General features: G+C 44.8%; 1 protein-coding gene across 4 annotated transcripts in view; it reads left to right on the forward strand.

The window, feature by feature from the left end:
• The window catches only part of CGNL1 (cingulin like 1), a 176,369-nt gene that overhangs the window by 71,734 nt on the left and 86,829 nt on the right, over positions 1-17,806 (forward strand). For all 4 annotated transcript variants that reach the window (XM_062205997.1, XM_062205998.1, XM_062205996.1 and 1 more), the window contains exons 5-7: positions 8,501-8,602; positions 9,441-9,589; positions 11,161-11,296. In XM_062205997.1, coding sequence (XP_062061981.1) covers positions 8,501-8,602; positions 9,441-9,589; positions 11,161-11,296 — 387 coding nt within the window. The remainder of the gene's footprint in view (positions 1-8,500; positions 8,603-9,440; positions 9,590-11,160; positions 11,297-17,806) is intronic.

The following is a 17,806-nucleotide window of genomic DNA, read 5'->3' on the forward strand; positions in this document are numbered from 1 at the left end:
TGTATGATGAAAAAAAAGCTTCATGGATTTCAAAAATTTTTACAGCAAAATAAACATCCTTGAATTGTGTTTTCCCACACACTTTTATATAAATATTGGATAGGAAAGATTTTTGAGGCATCAACTGCGCTCTTTGCTTTTCTGCTCAGTATTCTTCTGGCACTCTGCTTACTCGTGTCTGCTGCTCTGGCCTCAAATAGAGCAGTGCTGTGGGAGGGCATGTGTGTGTTTTGATAGTAACAATGAGAAAGGAGGGTGTTGGGACGCACACACAGTTCCACAGGGATTCAAGTCACCCATCTTGCTTATTGACATCCCTCTGGAGGTCTATGTGGTTCTTAAAGGTAGTTCAATATTTTTTACTAAGACTCTTTTTTAAAAATATTTATTTGATGGGCAGAGTTAGAGTAAGGCAAAGGCAGAGAGAGGGAGGAAGAGACAGAAGTCTTCTATCTGCCGGTTCACTCCCCAAATGGCCCCAATGGCCCAAGCTGTGCCAAACTGAAGCCAGGAGCCTGGAGCTTCTTCTGGGTCTCCCATGTAGATGCAGGGGCCCAAGGACTTGGGCCATCTTCCACTGCTTTCCTAGGCCACAGCAGAGAGCTGGATTGGAAGTGGAGCATCTGGGACTCAAACCAGCGCTCATGTGGGATGCCGGCACTGAAGTCAGTGGCTTTACCCACTATGCCACAGCGCCGGCCCCCTACTTACTGTTTTTTTTTTTAAACATACATGAATATCATTGTATGAGGGCATTTCAAAAATTTATAGAAACAGGGAAAATAAGTTTATTTTGGTGAAGATTCTTGAAACGCATTATATTTTTCTCATAATGCACATTTTCCAAGAACTTTTTGAAGACCTCAGAATATGAACTTTTATAGAGAGAGGTAAGCTTAGCAGAAGGGAGACCAGGTAGGCTGCTGGTGAATCAGGGGAGAGGTGATGAGAAACTAAGTTTCTTATAGACTTCTGGTTCCAATCACAGAGCTGCGACTTTCATCACCCACATTTTTCTGCTCTCTTCCTCTCCTCCTTATGTTCTGAATCTGATTATTTGTTGGCAAAGAATTTGGAGTTTCACCTTTTTGGTGTTTAAGCGAAGACACAGGAGAGGATGCTGAGACCATGTCGGAGAAGAGCAAAGCAAGCAGAGTTTTCTTTAGGGAAAGGGTAATTTCCTTCATTGGGTTGGACTTAGCTTCCTGAAACGGAGTGTTTTCACTTTGCTCAGGAACACTGAAGCGCATGTTTCTGTGGACCGCTGGGTTCTCATCCCCACTTTCAGGAGCAGGTGGGGAAGTGCCTCATCCCAAGTTTGTCAGGCACAACTTGTGCCTGCAGTCGGGGGCACTGCCTTTTCCGGCTTTCATTATCACTTCCCCTCACCTGTTTATATTTTTTTTTTTTTAAAGATTTGTTTGTTTATTTGAAAGTCAGAGTTATACAGGGAGAGAAGACGATGCAGAGAGAGAGAGAGAAAGAGAGGTCTTCCATCCGCTGGCTCACTCCCTAATTGGCCACAGTGGCTGGAGCTGCGCAGATCAGAAGCCAGGAGCCAGGAATTCTTCCAGGTCTCCCACGCAGGTGCAGGGTCCCAAGGGCTTAGGGCATCTTCTACTGCTTTCCCAGGCCACAGCAGAGAGCTGGATCTGAAGTGGAGCAGCTGGGACTCGAACCGGCACCCACATGGGATGCCAGCACTGCGGGGGGGGGGGGGGGGGCTCTACCGGCTTCACCACAGAGTCTGCCCCATCCTGTTTGTATTTTGCTAATCAGTTCCCTGCAGGCTTTTGAGAGCCTCATGTACTTTTTTTTTTTTTTTTTTTTTTTTTTAAGATTTCTTTATTTTGGCCGGCGCTGCGGCTCAACAGGCTAATCCTCCACCTAGCGGCGCCGGCACACCAGGTTCTAGTCCTGGTTGGGGCTCCGGATTCTGTCCCGGTTGCCCCTCTTCCAGGCCAGCTCTCTGCTATGTGCCAGGAGTGCAGTGGAGGATGGCCCAGGTGCTTGGGCCCTGCACCCGCATGGGAGACCAGGAGAAGCACCTGGCTCCTGGCTTCGGATCAGCGCGGTGCGCCGGCCTCAGCGGCCATTGGAGGGTGAACCAACGGCAAAAAGGAAGACCTTTCTCCCTGTCTCTCTCTCACTGTCCACTCTGGCTGTCAAAAAAAAAAAAAAAAGATTTCTTTATTTTTTGAAAGACAGAGCCACAAAGAGGCAGAGGCAGAGGGCTTCTCTCTGGGTAACATGACATTTTTTTTAAAAAGATTTATTTATTTACTTGAAAGTAAATCTCTGGAAGTGGAGGAGCTGGAACTCGAACTGGCACCCATATGTGATGCTGGTAGTACAGGTGGCGGCTTCACCTGCTACGCCACAGCCGGCTCCATCATGTACTCTTTATTTTCGTGGAAGGGAAAAGCCCTGAGATCCATAAACCTTCGTACTTGGAGATATTTTCCAGTAGACTCTTTAATTGGGTTTCTTCACTACAGAGATATAACATCTAAGAGGAAAGCCACTGTAGCCAGTGTACATTTGTTTACTTCTTGTGTACAGCCACATGCATAGAGTGAGGGACACAAATCTCATTGGCAGTTAAGGAGCAGTGACTCCTTCTATAATGAAAGTTCTATGAGAAACATGTGCCAAGGGCCCTGGGAACCCAGAGGCATGGGCCTCGGGTATAACATCCTGAGGCTGGTGAGTCTGCAACAAATGCCTTTTTAAAAAAGTTTTATTCGCTATAACTTTCGTATAGTATAGTACGCAATTTTTAACTGTATAGTTCATGATCTTTAAAAATTTATTTAAAAGAGTTACACAGAGAGGCTGAGAGAGTGGGAGAGAAAGTGGGAGAGGGGGAGAAAGGGAGAGGGGGAGAGAGGGGAGAGGGTTTGAATGTCTGTACCTCTATAGTAAGCCCTGAGATCTGATAATGTATGTCCTTCAACCTTGTTCTTTTTCAAGGTCTTGGATCTTGGATCTTCTAGTTCTTTTACTTTTCCATATGGATTTTAGAATCAACTTAACAATTTTCACCAAAAGAAAAAGGAAGCCCTCAGGAATTTTGACTGGGGTTACACTGAATGTATAGGTAGATTTGGGAGAGCTGACATCTCGGCATTATGGGAATTCATGCTCATGAACATGAAAATTTTTGACATTTATTTAAAGCTGCAACTTCTCTCAGCAAATATTCCTACATCTTTCATTTAGATTTATTTCTTTCCCAGTTTTCATTCCTTTTTTTGGTACCTCTGTGTTTTCTTCCAGCCAGTATAACTTTTTTTTTTTTTTTTTTAAAGATTTACTTATTTATTTGAAAGGCAGAGTTAGACAGGTGGGGGCGGGGAGGGAGAAGATCTTCCATCCTCTGGTTCATTCCCCAGGTGGCCGCAATGGCCGAAGCTGTGCCAATCTGAAGCCAGGAGCCAGAAGCTTTTTCCGGGTCTCCCACGTGGGTGCAGGGGCCCAAGCAGTTGGGCCATCTTCTGCTGCTTTCCCAGGCCATAGCAGAGAGCTGGATTAGAAGTGGAGCAGCGGGGACTTGAACCGGCACCCATATTTGATGCTGGCACTGCAGACCAGGGCTTTAACCTGCTGCGCCCCAGCGTTGGCCCCAAACAACTTTTCTGTTATATCCTGAAGTACTTTTGTGCTGGCAAATGAGTTGTTTGAGAAAATGACTTTCATCTACTTGCTGTTTTGAGGGACTCTGGTTGGCAAGCAGTGTTTTGTTTCATAACTTTAAAGACATTATCTACTTGTCTTTTGGTACCCATGGGAACCTAGCCATCATTCTTAGTGGTGTTCTCCGGAAAGGTGATAGCTGGTTCCTTTTGATATTTTGTCTGTATCTTCAAGTTGTAGAAGTTTGAGTATGATGTGCCGACGTGAGGTTTTTCTTGTGTTTATCTCAGTCAGGGTTCACTGAGCTCTTGAATCAATTCGTTGCAAATGTTCATCAGAACTGACAAAATGGTGGCTGATTATTTCTTTGAGAGTGGCTTCTTTTGCTTTCTCCCTCAGCTCTATCAGATTCTGATAACTTGTATTTTAGAAGTTTGGGCCGTGGGGCTGGCACTGTGACGTAGTGGGTTAAGCCTCTGCCTGTGATTCTGGCATCCCAGATGGGCACTGGTTCAAGTTCTGGCTGCTCCTCTTTGATCCAGCTCTCTGTATGGCCTGGGAAAGCAGTAAAAGATGGCCCAAAGCTTGAGCTCCTGCACCCACATGGGAGACCTGAAGGAAGCTCTTGGCTCCTGGCTTCAGATTGGCTCAGCTCCATTGCAGCCATTTGGGGAGCGAACCAGTGGATGGAAGACCTTCCTGTCTCTCCATCTCTCTGTCTGTAACTCTACCTCTCAAATCTAAAAACAAAAAAATTTTGGTCATGTCCCTTATGTCTTTTGTGGTCTATTCTTTGTGTGTTCTTTTTGTTTGATGCATCAGATATTCTGGATATTTTCTATTTTTTTTTTTTTTTGACAGAGTGGACAGTGAGAGAGAGAGAGACAGAGAGAAAGGTCTTCTTTTGCCGTTGGTTCACCCTCCAGTGGCCGCCGCGGCTGGCGCACTGTGGCCGGCGCATCGCGCTGATCCGATGGCAGGAGCCTGGTGCTTATCCTGGTCTCTATGGGGTGCAGGGCCCAAGTACTTGGGCCATCCTCCACTGCACTCCCTGGCCACAGCAGAGAGCTGGCCTGGAAGAGGGGCAACCGGGACAGAATCCGGTGCCCCGACCGGGACTAGAACCTGGTGTGCTGGCGCCGCAAGGCGGAGGATTAGCCTAATGAGCCGCGGCGCCGGCCTATTCTTGATATTTTCTAATAACCTTCCAAGTTGATTAATCTTGTCTTTTTTTTTTTTTTTTTAAAAGCTATGTCAGTCTTCTTTTAGGACTTACTTATTGATATGTTCCCGAAAGGAATAATTTCTTCCTTGCTCCTGCATTGAGTTCCTAGATTTCAGATATTGTGTGTTGCTGTTCTAGAATATTCACTTGATTATACGTTTATTGAATCTAATGATCCATTGAAAGCCTCCATCTTTTTATCCATGTTGTCTGTACTTTTCTCTTTAAAAAATACTGGGGCTGACATTCTGACACAGCAGGTTAAGCCACTGCCTGCAATTGCTGGCATCCCATATGGCTGCTCCACTTCTGATCCAGCTCCCTGCTAGTGTGCCTGGGAAAGCAGCAGAGGATGGCCCACGTGCTTGGGTCCCTGCACCCACGTGGGAGACCTTGAGGAGGCTCCTGGCCCAACCCTGGCTATTGTGGCCATTTGGGGAGTGAACCAACAGATGGAAGGTTTCTTGGTCTATCTCTCCTTCTAACTTTGCCTTTCAAATAAATACTAAATAAATCCTTAAAATAGTATTAATTATAGTTGTTTTGAAATCCTTATCTGCCAATTCCAACATTTGCATCATCTCTGCTTCTGTTTATTTTATGCATTGATTATTGGTCCGTTTTGCCTACTACTTTGCCTTCTGCAACATTCTTATAGTGGATAACAAGTTATGCACCTTCTGGGTTGGAATATCAGCCGCTGAACAATGTTGAGTTTTGTTCTGACAGTCAGTTAAATTACTTGCAGTTTACCATGACTGGATGCTTGGTTGTTCAGGCTTTGTTAGGGTGAATCAACCTACCATCCTGCTTGCCATTGCTCTGTGGCATGGCCTGTGTTCTCTTCTTGGTCTCAAATGAATGCCAGGGTGGTCTGTGGAGGTTTCTCTCTTTTGGCTGAGTTGGACCCTAATGTCTCCTGAGCATTGTGCAACCTGTGAGGTTTCTGTTGGATTCTTTGTCTCTTAGCAGCATTTCTGTGCTGCCTCTTAGTTTTTCCCTACTCATAAAACACTTTAGGAATGATCTAAGAATCCAAGAGTACTTTTTTTTTTTTTTCTTCAAGGTTTTGGAACTTTTTCTATAGAGCTTCTGGTCATCAGTATCCTGACCCTGAAATCCATGTTTGCTTAACATCTCTAAGTTGTACGCGCCTTCCTTCATCAGTGATTTGTCACTGACTGTTTCGGACCCCTTCCCCCCCTAAATAAATGAAATTTACCTTTTTAGAGCGACATGGAGTGGGAAGTACAGGGAGTTCCTCTACTGTCCTGTTCCCACACATGGTCTCCAGCACTGTTCACATCCTGCATGACCGTGGGACACTGTGACAGTCAGTGGACCTTCCCCGGCACATCATTGTCACCCAAGTCCATAGCTGACATTCGGGTTCACTCTTGATGGTGTGCATTCTGTGGATTTTGGGAACTGAGTGATGACAGATACTCACCATCATGGAATCCTACAGAGCAGTTTCACTGCCCTAAAAATTCTCTGTGAGCTGTCTTCTTTTCCTTAACCTCTGGCAACCAGTCATCTTTTGTACTGTTTCCATGATTTTGTCCTTTCCAGAATGTTATGTGGTTGGAATCAGAGAGGGTAGCCTTTGCAGATTGACGTCTTTCACTTAGGAATATGCGCCCAAGTTTCCCCATGTCTTTTAATGGTTTGCTGGCTCCTTTTAATGTTAAGTAACATTCCATTTTCTGATGTACCACAATTTATCCATTCCCCTACCAAGGACATCATAGTTAATTCCAAGTTTTGTCAATTGTAAATGAAGCTCCCATGAACATCCACGTGGACTTCAGTTTTCATTTCACTTGGGTATGCACCAAGGAGCGCAAGTGTTAGATGGTACAGTAAGAGCATGTTCACTTTTGTATGAAACTGCCAAACTTCCAAAGTGGCTGTCCCAGTTTGCATCTCCACAAGCAGTGAGTTCCTGTTGTTCTACATTCTTGCCAACATTTGGCGTTGACGATTTTGAATGTTGGCCAATCTAATAGGTGTGCCGTGGTATCTTGTTGCTTTAATTTGCAGTTCCCTAATGACATCGTTTGGGCTTTTAAATTTTTTTTGAATATTATTTATTTGAAAGATGGATTTACAGAGAGGTGGGGGGGTGGGGGAGAGAAGACTTCGACTAGTTTACTCCCCAGATGGCTGCAATAGCTGGAGCTGAGCCTATCCAAAGCCAAAGGCAGGAGCTTCTTCTAGGTCTCCCACATGAGTGCAGGTGTGCAAGGACTTGGGCCATCTTCTGCTGCTTTCCCAGGCCATAGCAGAGAGCTGGATCAAAAGTGGAGCATCCGGGTCTTGAACTGGCACACATATGAGATAATGCCACTGTAAGTGGCGTCTCTACTTGCTATGCCACAGCACTGGCCCCATCATTTGGGCTTTTGTTTGTTTGTTTGTTTTTTGTTTTGTTTTGTTTTTAACAGGCAGAGTGGACAGTGAGAGAGAGAGACAGAGAGAAAGGTCTTCCTTTTACCGTTGGTGCACCCTCCAATGGCCGCTGCAGCCGGCGCACCGCGCTGATCCGAAGGCAGGAGCCAGGTGCTTCTCCTGGTCTCCCATGGGGTGCAGGGCCCAAGCACTTGGGCCATCCTCCACTGCCCTCCTGGGCCCTAGCAGAGAGCTGGCCCGGAAGAGGGGCAACCGGGACAGAATCCGGCGCCCCAATTGGTACTAGAACCTGGTGTGCCGGCGCCGCTAGGCGGAGGATTAGCCTATTGAGCCACGGCGCTGGCCCATTTGGGCTTTTAAAATTTTGCTGTGCTGTGGTTTGGAAATGCAGCCAGGAAGAATTGGGGAATTCAGGTTACCCCATGTATTTCCTCTTTTCAGGTTTACTGCCTGTGTTGACTGTTGTTTGCAGCCTGCAAACAATTCTTTATAAACTTTACCTAAATTTCATCAATTTTCTCTGGGAGGATAAATCTGATATCAGCTACTCTGTCATGACAGAACCAGAAGTCAAGTAGTCAGTTAGTGATATTTTATTAATATAGAAGAAGTATTAGGTTCTGATTGTATAGAGATGCATAAAACATGGTCCCACTCTTCAGACATTCATAAGCTACTGTTTTAGTTCTCATAAGAAACCCATACACTTAACGAAATCCTGATGTTAAACTGTTCTGCCATTAAAATAGAAAAAGGAACGTTTTTCCCCAATTGTTTTCCAAAGAGGTTCTGTTCCTGGTTTTTTTTTTTTTTTTGGGGGGGGGTGGTGGTTAACTGTTGATATCTACAGCCTGCAATCTAGGATTTATTTTGAAGAAGCTTTTTCAGTTTAAAACTTAGTATGTTACATAACACTCTACAGAATTGTTGAAGGACTTCAACAAATGTACCAGCCATGCAAGCTTTAGCCATACTGGACTGATGTTGAAATAGCTGACGGAGTAATTCCTGTGATTTTTCAGAAAACACTGTAGAATAAATTTTGCTGCAGTCCCAAATGGGCCAGTGTGATTAACTTTGCAAAACTGGGCAAACGCCTTTGTAGGGACTGACATTTCAATTGGATCTTAAGATGTTTAATTTATGTATCTTTATATTTTGGGAGAAGAGAATTAAAAGTAAGCATCATGAACATTTAAATTAGGATATCTTTGCAATTAATTACAGGCTTCTGATTCCTCATCTGAAGTCAAAGATCTATTGGAACAGAAAAATAAGTTGACTGTAGAAGTGGCTGAACTTCAGAGACAGCTTCAACTGGAAATCAAGGTATCTGGTTTTTCATTTATGTTCTATTCATTTCTGCATTGGTTGATAAGGAATATTTTAAGCACATTAGGGTGCCCAGGTGGAAGGAAAGCCAATTCTTATTTTCTCCAAAGAAACATTCCTGTTGTCAGTGAGTGTTTGCCTACTGGTATCTGAAGTAGAATCTATGCTGTTGGATTCAAGCAGGCCAGTAGGAAATTAAATGAATGTTTAGTATGTGGAACCTCTGAACTAAGTAATAGGAGTGGCAGAATGAGGTTTAGCCATGTTGGTCTATCTTTCAGAAGCACTGCATTCATTAGATATAAGTATTTATTTTTAAGTGTTAAATATAATTTTTTTTTTTTTGACAGGCAGAGTGGATAGTGAGAGAGAAACAGAGAGAAAGGTCTTCCTTTCTGCCATTGGTTCACCCTCCAATGGCCGCTGTGGCTGGCGCATCGTGCTGATCCGAAGCCAGGAGCCAGGTGCTTCTCCTGGTCTCCCATGGGGTGCAGGGCCCAAGCACTTGGGCCATCCTCCACTGCACTCCCTGGCCACAGCAGAGAGCTGGCCTGGAAGAGGGGCAACCGGGACAGAATCCGGAGCCCTCACCGGGACTAGAACCCGGTGTGCCGGTGCTGCAAAGCGGAGGATTAGCCTGTTAAGCCACGGCGCCGGCCAAATATAAATATTTAACATGCTAATTATGAACTCTGTGCTTTAATTGGGTAGTTTGATTATGCTTAATAAAGTAAAAGCAGAGACACAGAATCCGGGAGAGTTTAGAAGGAGGCTTCTGTGGGATTACATTAATACACAGTGGAAGTACATGAAAAATCGCACTGCTTCATCCTAGAACCAAGAGAACATCAAAGACGAGAGAGAGAGAATGAGAGCAAACTTGGAAGCGCTCCGAAGCCAGCACGACAGTAAGGTGGAGGAGAATTCCGTCTTGAAGCAGCGACTGGAAGAAAGTGAAGGAGAGCTCCGCAAGAACCTGGAGGAGTAAGTTCCGGCGGAAGCACCTGCCGCCCTTCCGGGTTCTCGCGCTGTGTGGAGCCAGAGCCTCCGCGTATTTGCAGAGGCTGCTGACCCTTCCTTTCCCCTTCTGATCCTTGTAAAATTGTGAAGCTGGTGGTGCGGGTAGGCCGGACAGCAGGCAGGTTCCTGAGTACGAACGTTCTTGGTGCACCTTGATTTATGTCGTGTCAAATTGTTACCCATAAAGTGAATCTCGGAGCAGGTAAATCAGAAGCAGGGAACAGAGTGGAGATGTCTGGGGAGCCTGATGTTAGGAGGAGTCTGGGCCCAGCCTTTGAAAAGCCTGTGTCACATGGCCTCCACCGTCTTCCCGCTTGTGAATTTTGTCTTAGATGGTGCTGGTCTCTGTGACAGAGAAGGAAAGTCAAGTCTCAGGTGGCTCTGCCGTTATGTTGTATTGAAATCTGTGGTTAGAGGATCTTGTTTCTGGGGAGCAGGTGGTTAGCCTGGCTTTGCCACATCAGAATGCCTGGGCTCAGTTCCCAGCTCCAGCCCCTGACTCCAGCTTCCCCCAACACAGACCCTGGAAGGTAGTGGTGAGAACTCAAGTAATTGGGTTCCTGCCACCCACATGGGAGACCTGGATTGAGTTCTTGGCTCTTCATTGTGGCTGTAGCTTTGCCATTGTACGCATTTGGAGAGAGAACCAGTAGATGGGAACTTGTTCTCTCTGCCCCTCCAAAAAATAAAAAACTAAATCAAGATCTGACGATGCACAGTGCTGTGAAGCTCTGTGTACATGACACCTTAAGTGAAAGGTGGGAATGAAATCAAGAAGGAAATTCAAGAAAACTAGGACATTATCCAATAAAGGCATTTGGTTGCCTTTACAATTTTGATGGTAGTGTTTTCTGCTTTTAAAACAACCATGGAATGTAAATTCAGAAGCTAGAAAAAAAATCAGAAAACTTAGGGCAGCGTAGTAAAGACTTTGCAAAGTAGAAAAGTGCAGTGGTTGTGAGTCTGGGTTAGCAGGGAAGTTGGCAAACACTGTCTTGTCAGATGGTGATTATTTTAGGGTTTGCAGACCATATGGTCTTGCTGCAACCATTCAGCTCTTCCATTGTGTTGTGAAAATGGCCACGAGGTGTATAAACGAATGAACATGATTGTGTTCCGGTAAAACTTTATTTACAATCACAGGTATCGGCTAGATTGGTCTAGATCATAATTTGCTACTCTCCGGGTGTAGAGTAAGGTGAGATGGCTTTAGTGGGGAAAAAAATCAACAAACTTGGGTTTTGTCACTTCCTCTTCCGTGTCCAAACTCTGTTACCCTACATGTCTCTGTGTAACCCTCTCCACTTCAGTGATTGGAGTGCTTATTTGTTGGGTGAATTCAGACACAGCCATGGGTTCTTAAAAGTGCGTTTCCAGGTTGGCATTTCCTAGTTCTGTGCAATAGAATGAGAGGCTCCTTGTGGCTTTGTTTAGATGACTTTGTGGGAGCATCTGAAGGTCTGAATCAGGTGGGAAGAAGATCCGCAGAGCCCAGGAGAGTCTTTGATGCGCTTTCTTCTTTCCTTCTCCGCCAGGCTCTTCCAGGTGAAGATGGAACGAGAGCAGCACCAGACTGAAATCCGGGATCTCCAGGACCAGCTCTCGGAGATGCACGATGAACTGGACAGTGCGAAGCAGTCCGAGGACAGTGAGAAGAGTGCTCTGATTGAGGTAAGGGGGTGCTGTGTGGGGTCAGGGGACAGCAGACAGCCTCACCTGCCTGGAGGGGTGGGCTGGGTGGAGGGACTGGGGTGTGACACACCATTTTATTTCCTGTACATTTGTTCCTTCCGGACCTAGGGTTAGAATCTGCAAGAGAACCATATGTAATAGTTTTTAAACATTGTCTTAGGAAAATTTTCAGCCATGCAGAAAAGTCGAAAGAATTCTACATTAATACCCATAGTCAACTAATCGTGCTCAACAGTTGTCTATATTTCTTCCCTCCCTCCCTTCATTCTGTTACCTTAGTATTTTTTGCTTATTTGCTGAATCCTTTCAAGAGAAATTACAGATAATACCATGCCTCATTCCTCAGATTGTCAGTATGTACCTTTGAAAAATTAGGGAATTTTCTTACATAGTCCTAATACCCTTGTCAAACCTAAAAAAAAAGAATCATTGCTTTAATATGTAATAACGCCTTTTTTTTTTTTTTGAGGATTTTTTTAATTGAGTGGCAGAGTTAGAGAGGGAGAGATAAAGAGGGCTTTCATCCATTGGTTTACTCCCCAGATGGCTGCAACAGCTGGAGCTGGGTCGATCTCAAGCCAGAAGCCAGGAGTTTCTTCCAGGTCTCCACACGGGTGGTAGGGGCCCAAACACTTGAGCCATCTTCTGCTTTCCCAAGCCATCAGCAGGGAGCTGATCAGAAGTGGAGTAGCTGGGACTTGAACCGACGCCCATATGGGATGCTGGTGCTGCAGGCAGAGGCTTAACCTACTATGCCATAGTGCCGGCCCCAATATGTAATAATTCTAATGCTTGTTTCTTAGTTAAATTTTTCCATTTGTCCTTTCCCCCAAGTCTATTTTATAGTGATTTTTTTCTAAGCCAGAATCTAATCAGGAATTCCATGGCTTTCATTGCTTCATCTCTCCGATGGAATTTACCTTAGTGTAGTTCTTCCTGCCTCCTCCAGCCATCCCAGCCCCTTTGCACTTTCTCCCTTTCTTTGACCTTCTGTGGAGACCGGAGCAGTGCCCCACCTTCCGGATTTGATTGTTTCCTTATGGAGTCCATTGACTTGTTCCACTCCCCTCTGTATTTCTAGCAAGTTGGAAATTAGATCTAAACCTTAATAGATTCAGGCTGAAATTTTGGGCAAAAATACTTGGTAAGTGTGTTGTTTATGGAAAAACATCTGAAAGACATTAAGAGTGTATGAATGCCCATAGAGCACTTAACACAGGTTACCTTTTGCTTTGCTTCTGGCTGCAAGACTACAGCTCCATGACAGCAGGGATGGCTCAGCACTGTGCACTGTGTATAAGGGGCCTTCAAAGTGTTTGTGGAAAAAACGGAACTAAAGATGCATTTATTTTGGTGCAAAGACTTTTTCTTTTTCCTTTTCTTTTTTCTTTTCTTTTTTTGACAGGCAGAGTGGACAGTGAGAGAGAGACAGAGAAAGGTCTTCCTTTGCCGTTGGTTCACCCTCCAATGGCCGCCGCAGTTGGTGCGCTGCGGCCGGCGCGCCGCGCTGATCCGATGGCAGGAGCCAGGTGCTTATCCTGGTCTCCATGGGGTGCAGGGCCCAAGTACTTGGGCCATCCTCCACTGCACTCCCTGGCCACAGCAGAGAGCTGGCCTGGAAGAGGGGCAACCGGGACAGAATCTGGCGCCCCGATTGGTACTAGAACCTGGTGTGCTGACGCCGCAAGGCGGAGGATTAGCCTAGTGAGCTACGGCGCCGGCTGGTGCAAAGACTTTTTGAAATCCCTGCCTCGTTTCTGTCAAGATGCGCGTGTCCCTGAGCTTTCAGGAGACCCCTGGGGGTAGCAGCTGCTGCGGCGCTGAGATGGATATCAGTGAGTGAACATTTAGGGGATGGTTGGAAGGGTTCACGATGTGTTAACAAAGGAATGAGTAAATGTGTTTGCTATGTACCCAGCTGTCTGTCTGACTTTTGCCTATAAGTGCTCCCAGATAGTTCCCTCTTGATAATCTATTAGCACTGGGTAATGCTCGGCTGGGCATTTATTACAGGGTTTGCCAAGCACCATTACTGTCTCTTTCCTGGATTAGATTACCATTCTGTAGAGGAGTTAGGTAGACATATTAAATGCTTGGAAAGCAGGCATGCTGGTTCTGAACATCCGCTTTTTTTTTTTTTTTTCATTAATTGAGGGTCTAAAAAAATTATCACTACGTCTATTTGGATGTTTGCTGCTGTAACATTATCATCACTTGTATTTTTTGGCAAAGTTTTGAAATATGTTTCTTTATAAGCTTTGATTTGTAGCAACAGTCAAATAAACGATAGATAATTTAGAACAAAGTCCTATCAGACTCCCTGTACCCCCGGAAGTCAAGAAATGAAGGCCCCCAGTTAGTATTCAGTTTTTTGCGTCTTTCCCCTTGGTGCTTATGTGTTTCTTTTGTTCCTTTCTTGGCCCTTCAGTTCCTGGAGCTCCCTGTTAAGTCTTGGTTATCAACTGTTTTCTCACTCCCTGCCCTGTTTCATTTTGAAATAATTCCCTGGGAGGGATTTGAGTTCCTTCTCCGAAGATCTTAGACTTCTCTTCCCCATGACTTGGCAGGAGCTGAGGGCAGAGCGCCGGCAGCCTCACAGCACAGGAGTGCCCGTGAATTCACTTTCCCCACAAGCAGAGGAGGATAACTGTGTACCCCACATGTCCATCTGTTTGTTGCTACTTATTTTTATTTTCATTCTATTTGAAAGAGAAAGAGAAATCAAGATCTACTACCCACTAATTCACTTCCCAAATACCTGTAATCGCTACAGATGGGCCAGGCTAAAGCCAGAAGCCAAGAACTCAGTGCAGGGCCCCCCTATGAGTGGCAGGGACCCATGTAGACTGTGTACTTGAGCTGTTCTACTGCCTCCCAGGGTGCATATTGGCAGGAAGGCGAATCAGAAGCCAAGTCAGGCACTTGGATAAGGGACGTGGGTGTTTTAGTGGCTGCGTCAAATGCCTGCCCCTCCGTTGTTACATGGTCCTCTGCTCCTGAGGTCTTGGAGCTGGTCCTTACCACCTAGAGTTTCTTTTTTTATCAAATGTTTCCTTAAAAGCCACCATGTTCATGGTGTTAGACTACTTCCTGTGGCTCTACCTTCTTTCAGGGCTCAGTGTTAAAGACGAGGCATATTAGTAATGGACTTTGCAAATATGTGTATTTATCATTGAAGTACTGTTAAAACAGCATAAGATACAATTTAAAAATTTGTCTATTCATTTGGAAGGTAGAGATACAGCAAAAGGGACAGAGACAGATATCTTCCAACCACTAGTTCACCTCCCAAATATCCCCAACAGCCAGGGTGGAGCCAAGCTGGGGCCAGGAATGGCAGGGGCACAGGTACCTGAGCTATAACTGCTGCCTCCCTGGGTGTGCATCAGCAGGAAGCTGAATAGGAAGCAGGACAGGGACTCAAACCCAGGCGTTGGTACGGGAGGTGGTGTACTGAGCAGCATCTTAACTCTGTTTTTTTATTTTTTATTTATTTATTTTTTAAATGAGGGATGGCACAGATTTTCCCAGTATCTTAAACAGCTATTTAGTTCTACATTTTCTGTTTCCTTCTGAATCCATTGATAGATTTCATCTACCCATCTATATAGGTAGGGAGGGCAGTCTCAGTGTCCCTAGAGTTTTGAAAACCTGCTTTTAAAAGTTAATATCTCGGAAACATTTTTCTTATTAAAGTTTATGACACTTCTATTTCATTTTTAAAGGAGATAAACCGTAACACATTTATTTATTCTCTATTTCTGTGGTTTGCTTTTTTTGCAATTATAAACAAATGTTGGGGTGAATGTTTTCACATGTATCCTTTTACTACTTGAAAAACATTTCCTAAGGATAAGTTCCCAGAAATGATGTCACTGAAGAGTTTATGGTTCCAGTAACAGTGTAGCTTCACAAATTTAAGTGGAGGGTAAGACTTTGTCATATTCTGTGACTTCTTGTGTGGACTCTTTTTCGGCTCTAAAAGGGAGAAAGATTATCTTTGCTGGTGGGAAGTGTCTTAAGTTGCTGATCTTTCCCAGTAACTGGAACCTGTAATCATCACTGCCTTTTCCCTTGAGTCCTCTAACCTTTTAGCATCTCTATTTTAACCCATTTGACCTTCCTCTGTTTCTGTATTAATCTCTTTATTAGCCAACCTAATTCAACAAAGCCTACTTGCTGTTTCTTCCATTTTGTGCTTAGCATAGTGCCAAACAATGGAGAAAATGAGTAAATAATCTTCAGTATAATTCTAACATGAAGTATATATTTCTTTGCCTTCTTTTTTTTTTGTAAGATTATTTTTAATTGAAAGACAGAGAGTCTGGGATGGCAGGGGCCTGAGCACTTGGTCCATCATTTGCCTTCCCGGGTGTGTTAGCAGGGAGCTGGTTTGGAAGCAGAGCAGCCAGAGCTTGAGTGGACATCTCCAGTGTGGGCTGCTGGCATGCAAGTGGCAGTTGAACCTGCTCTGCCACAACACCTGTCCTTCTCCTTCTTCGCTTCTTTAAACACACTCTATATCATGCATGTTAATAGAATCTAACATAGTCAAATAGCTGATAGATTTATTTGTGTTGAAATAGAAGAGTGACATGGTGATATGAACTGGAGCAGAGGCTGCTAACGAGATGCTCAGTAATGGGAAAGAGAGCACATCTTTTCTCAAGACATTCCTGGTGTTGCTGGCTTTCCTGGTTTCTGCCTTTTTCCCATGTGGGTCCTGTGTCATCAGCTGCCTTTCTGTAGGCAGAGTTAGGAGGGCGCAGTTAGTTTTTCTGGGCCAGAGGGTTTTTCCCCTCTGGAAAATCACTCCCCCTGCTTTTATCAGTTTCCTCTGACTTGTCAGCAACCCTTAAAACATGATCTAAGGTTTCTACATCACAAATGAGAGACCCCATCTCCTTGTCACTTTGAATTTATTCTTCCTGTCTTACTAAGGAGTGGCCTGTGGGAATTTGATAACAGATGATAGACATGGCCAAGTTTTCCTTGACATCTGACTTAGAACAGACTCTGAAACACAGTGCACGTCAAACATTACAGCTGTGCAAAGTTTGAAAAAGACTGAAGGACCTATATTGTGCTTTCATCATGGACCAGATTTTTCATGAAATCTCCTTTAATATTTTACATTGGGATGGCTCCATAGGGAGCCCCTTGCTTAAACTAAGCTACCTGAGAGGAGCTTCTTTCTTGGAGAGGAAAAGGTTTATTCTGGCTGCCACTTTGGAAGGTCACAGTTGAGGATCAGGCGACCCTGTTAGTCTACATGTGGTACAGGCTGGCCATGGTGGAAGTGTGTAGAAGAAGAATCACATATTGAGGTTGTGTAACCAGCCCTCCTACAAGAATTGTCTTCCTGGGCAAGTCCTCAGGGACCTAAAGACCTTCCACCAGACCTGCCTCTCAGATGGAGATCAAGTCTGCACCCTTGATCCGCCAACCCTTAACATCAGACTTTGAGATTTGAATGTTTCCATGAGGTTAGGGACCCAGGTTCTTTTCTATCCGTGACAGCCCCAAGTGGAATTTTAAATAACATTGAGAGAGAATAAAATAGTTGACAAAAAAGGGGAAGACGAAATAGTAGAGAGTACATTGTTTTCTTAGGATAAGCCAAATAATTGACTGTTAAACAGATGATTCTCAAAAAATGTTATTTTAAAATCAAGTTGCAAAAGTGCTTAGAGGGCATATTTTTACCTGCTTCTTTGTGAATGCTTTGCCTTCTATTCTGGGGATCAGGGGATCTATATGCAACACCTCTCTAAGTGTGTAATAGTGGGGTTTTCTGAAAATCTAAATTCGTTTTTAGAATTTTTAGTTATTTTAGAGACAGAGTGTGAGGGAGAGGGAGAGCACAGGATTGAGCAATCCCAGTTACCAGTTGACTCCCCAAATGCCCAAAACAGCTGAGGCTGGGCCAGGGTTGAAACCAGGTGCTAGGAACTCAGCCAGGTCAGCCATGTGGGTGGCAAGGGCTCAAATGCATGAGCTGTTAGCACTGCCTGCCAGGGTCAGCATTAGTGGGGAGCTGGAGTCCGGATCTGGATGCTGATCTTAAGTACTCCAGTGTGGATGTGCTGTAACTGCTGGGCTAACACCATCTCTGACAGTCTGTGGTGGTACAGGGTGGGCCTGATTCCAGCCATGGTTTCTGCCTTGAGTTTGCCAAGACGCTGGTGCTTCAGAAGAGGGTTGACAGCCTCTTCTGCCTGTTTTCTATTTATTGACATGGAGGAGAGGCCCTGTGAACACTGTGTGTGTGTGCGCATGCGCGGGTGAGAGAGAGAGAGAGAGAGAGAGATGACGTTTTCTCTGTGCAGCTAAGTTGCTGCTGTGGACAGTCTAGGGCTCACTTTCACGGTGCCCACTGTTAGGATAGCCACTGTTCCCGAAGGTACTTCCTTTTTCTTTCTGTTTTCCTTTCTTTTCTTCTCAGCTTCTGGTCATGGTTCTTTGCTTTTGGTAAGAGTTGGACCTCCT

The sequence above is a fragment of the Lepus europaeus genome, chromosome 11, assembly GCF_033115175.1.
Source record: "Lepus europaeus isolate LE1 chromosome 11, mLepTim1.pri, whole genome shotgun sequence".
Classification (NCBI taxonomy): domain Eukaryota; kingdom Metazoa; phylum Chordata; class Mammalia; order Lagomorpha; family Leporidae; genus Lepus; species Lepus europaeus.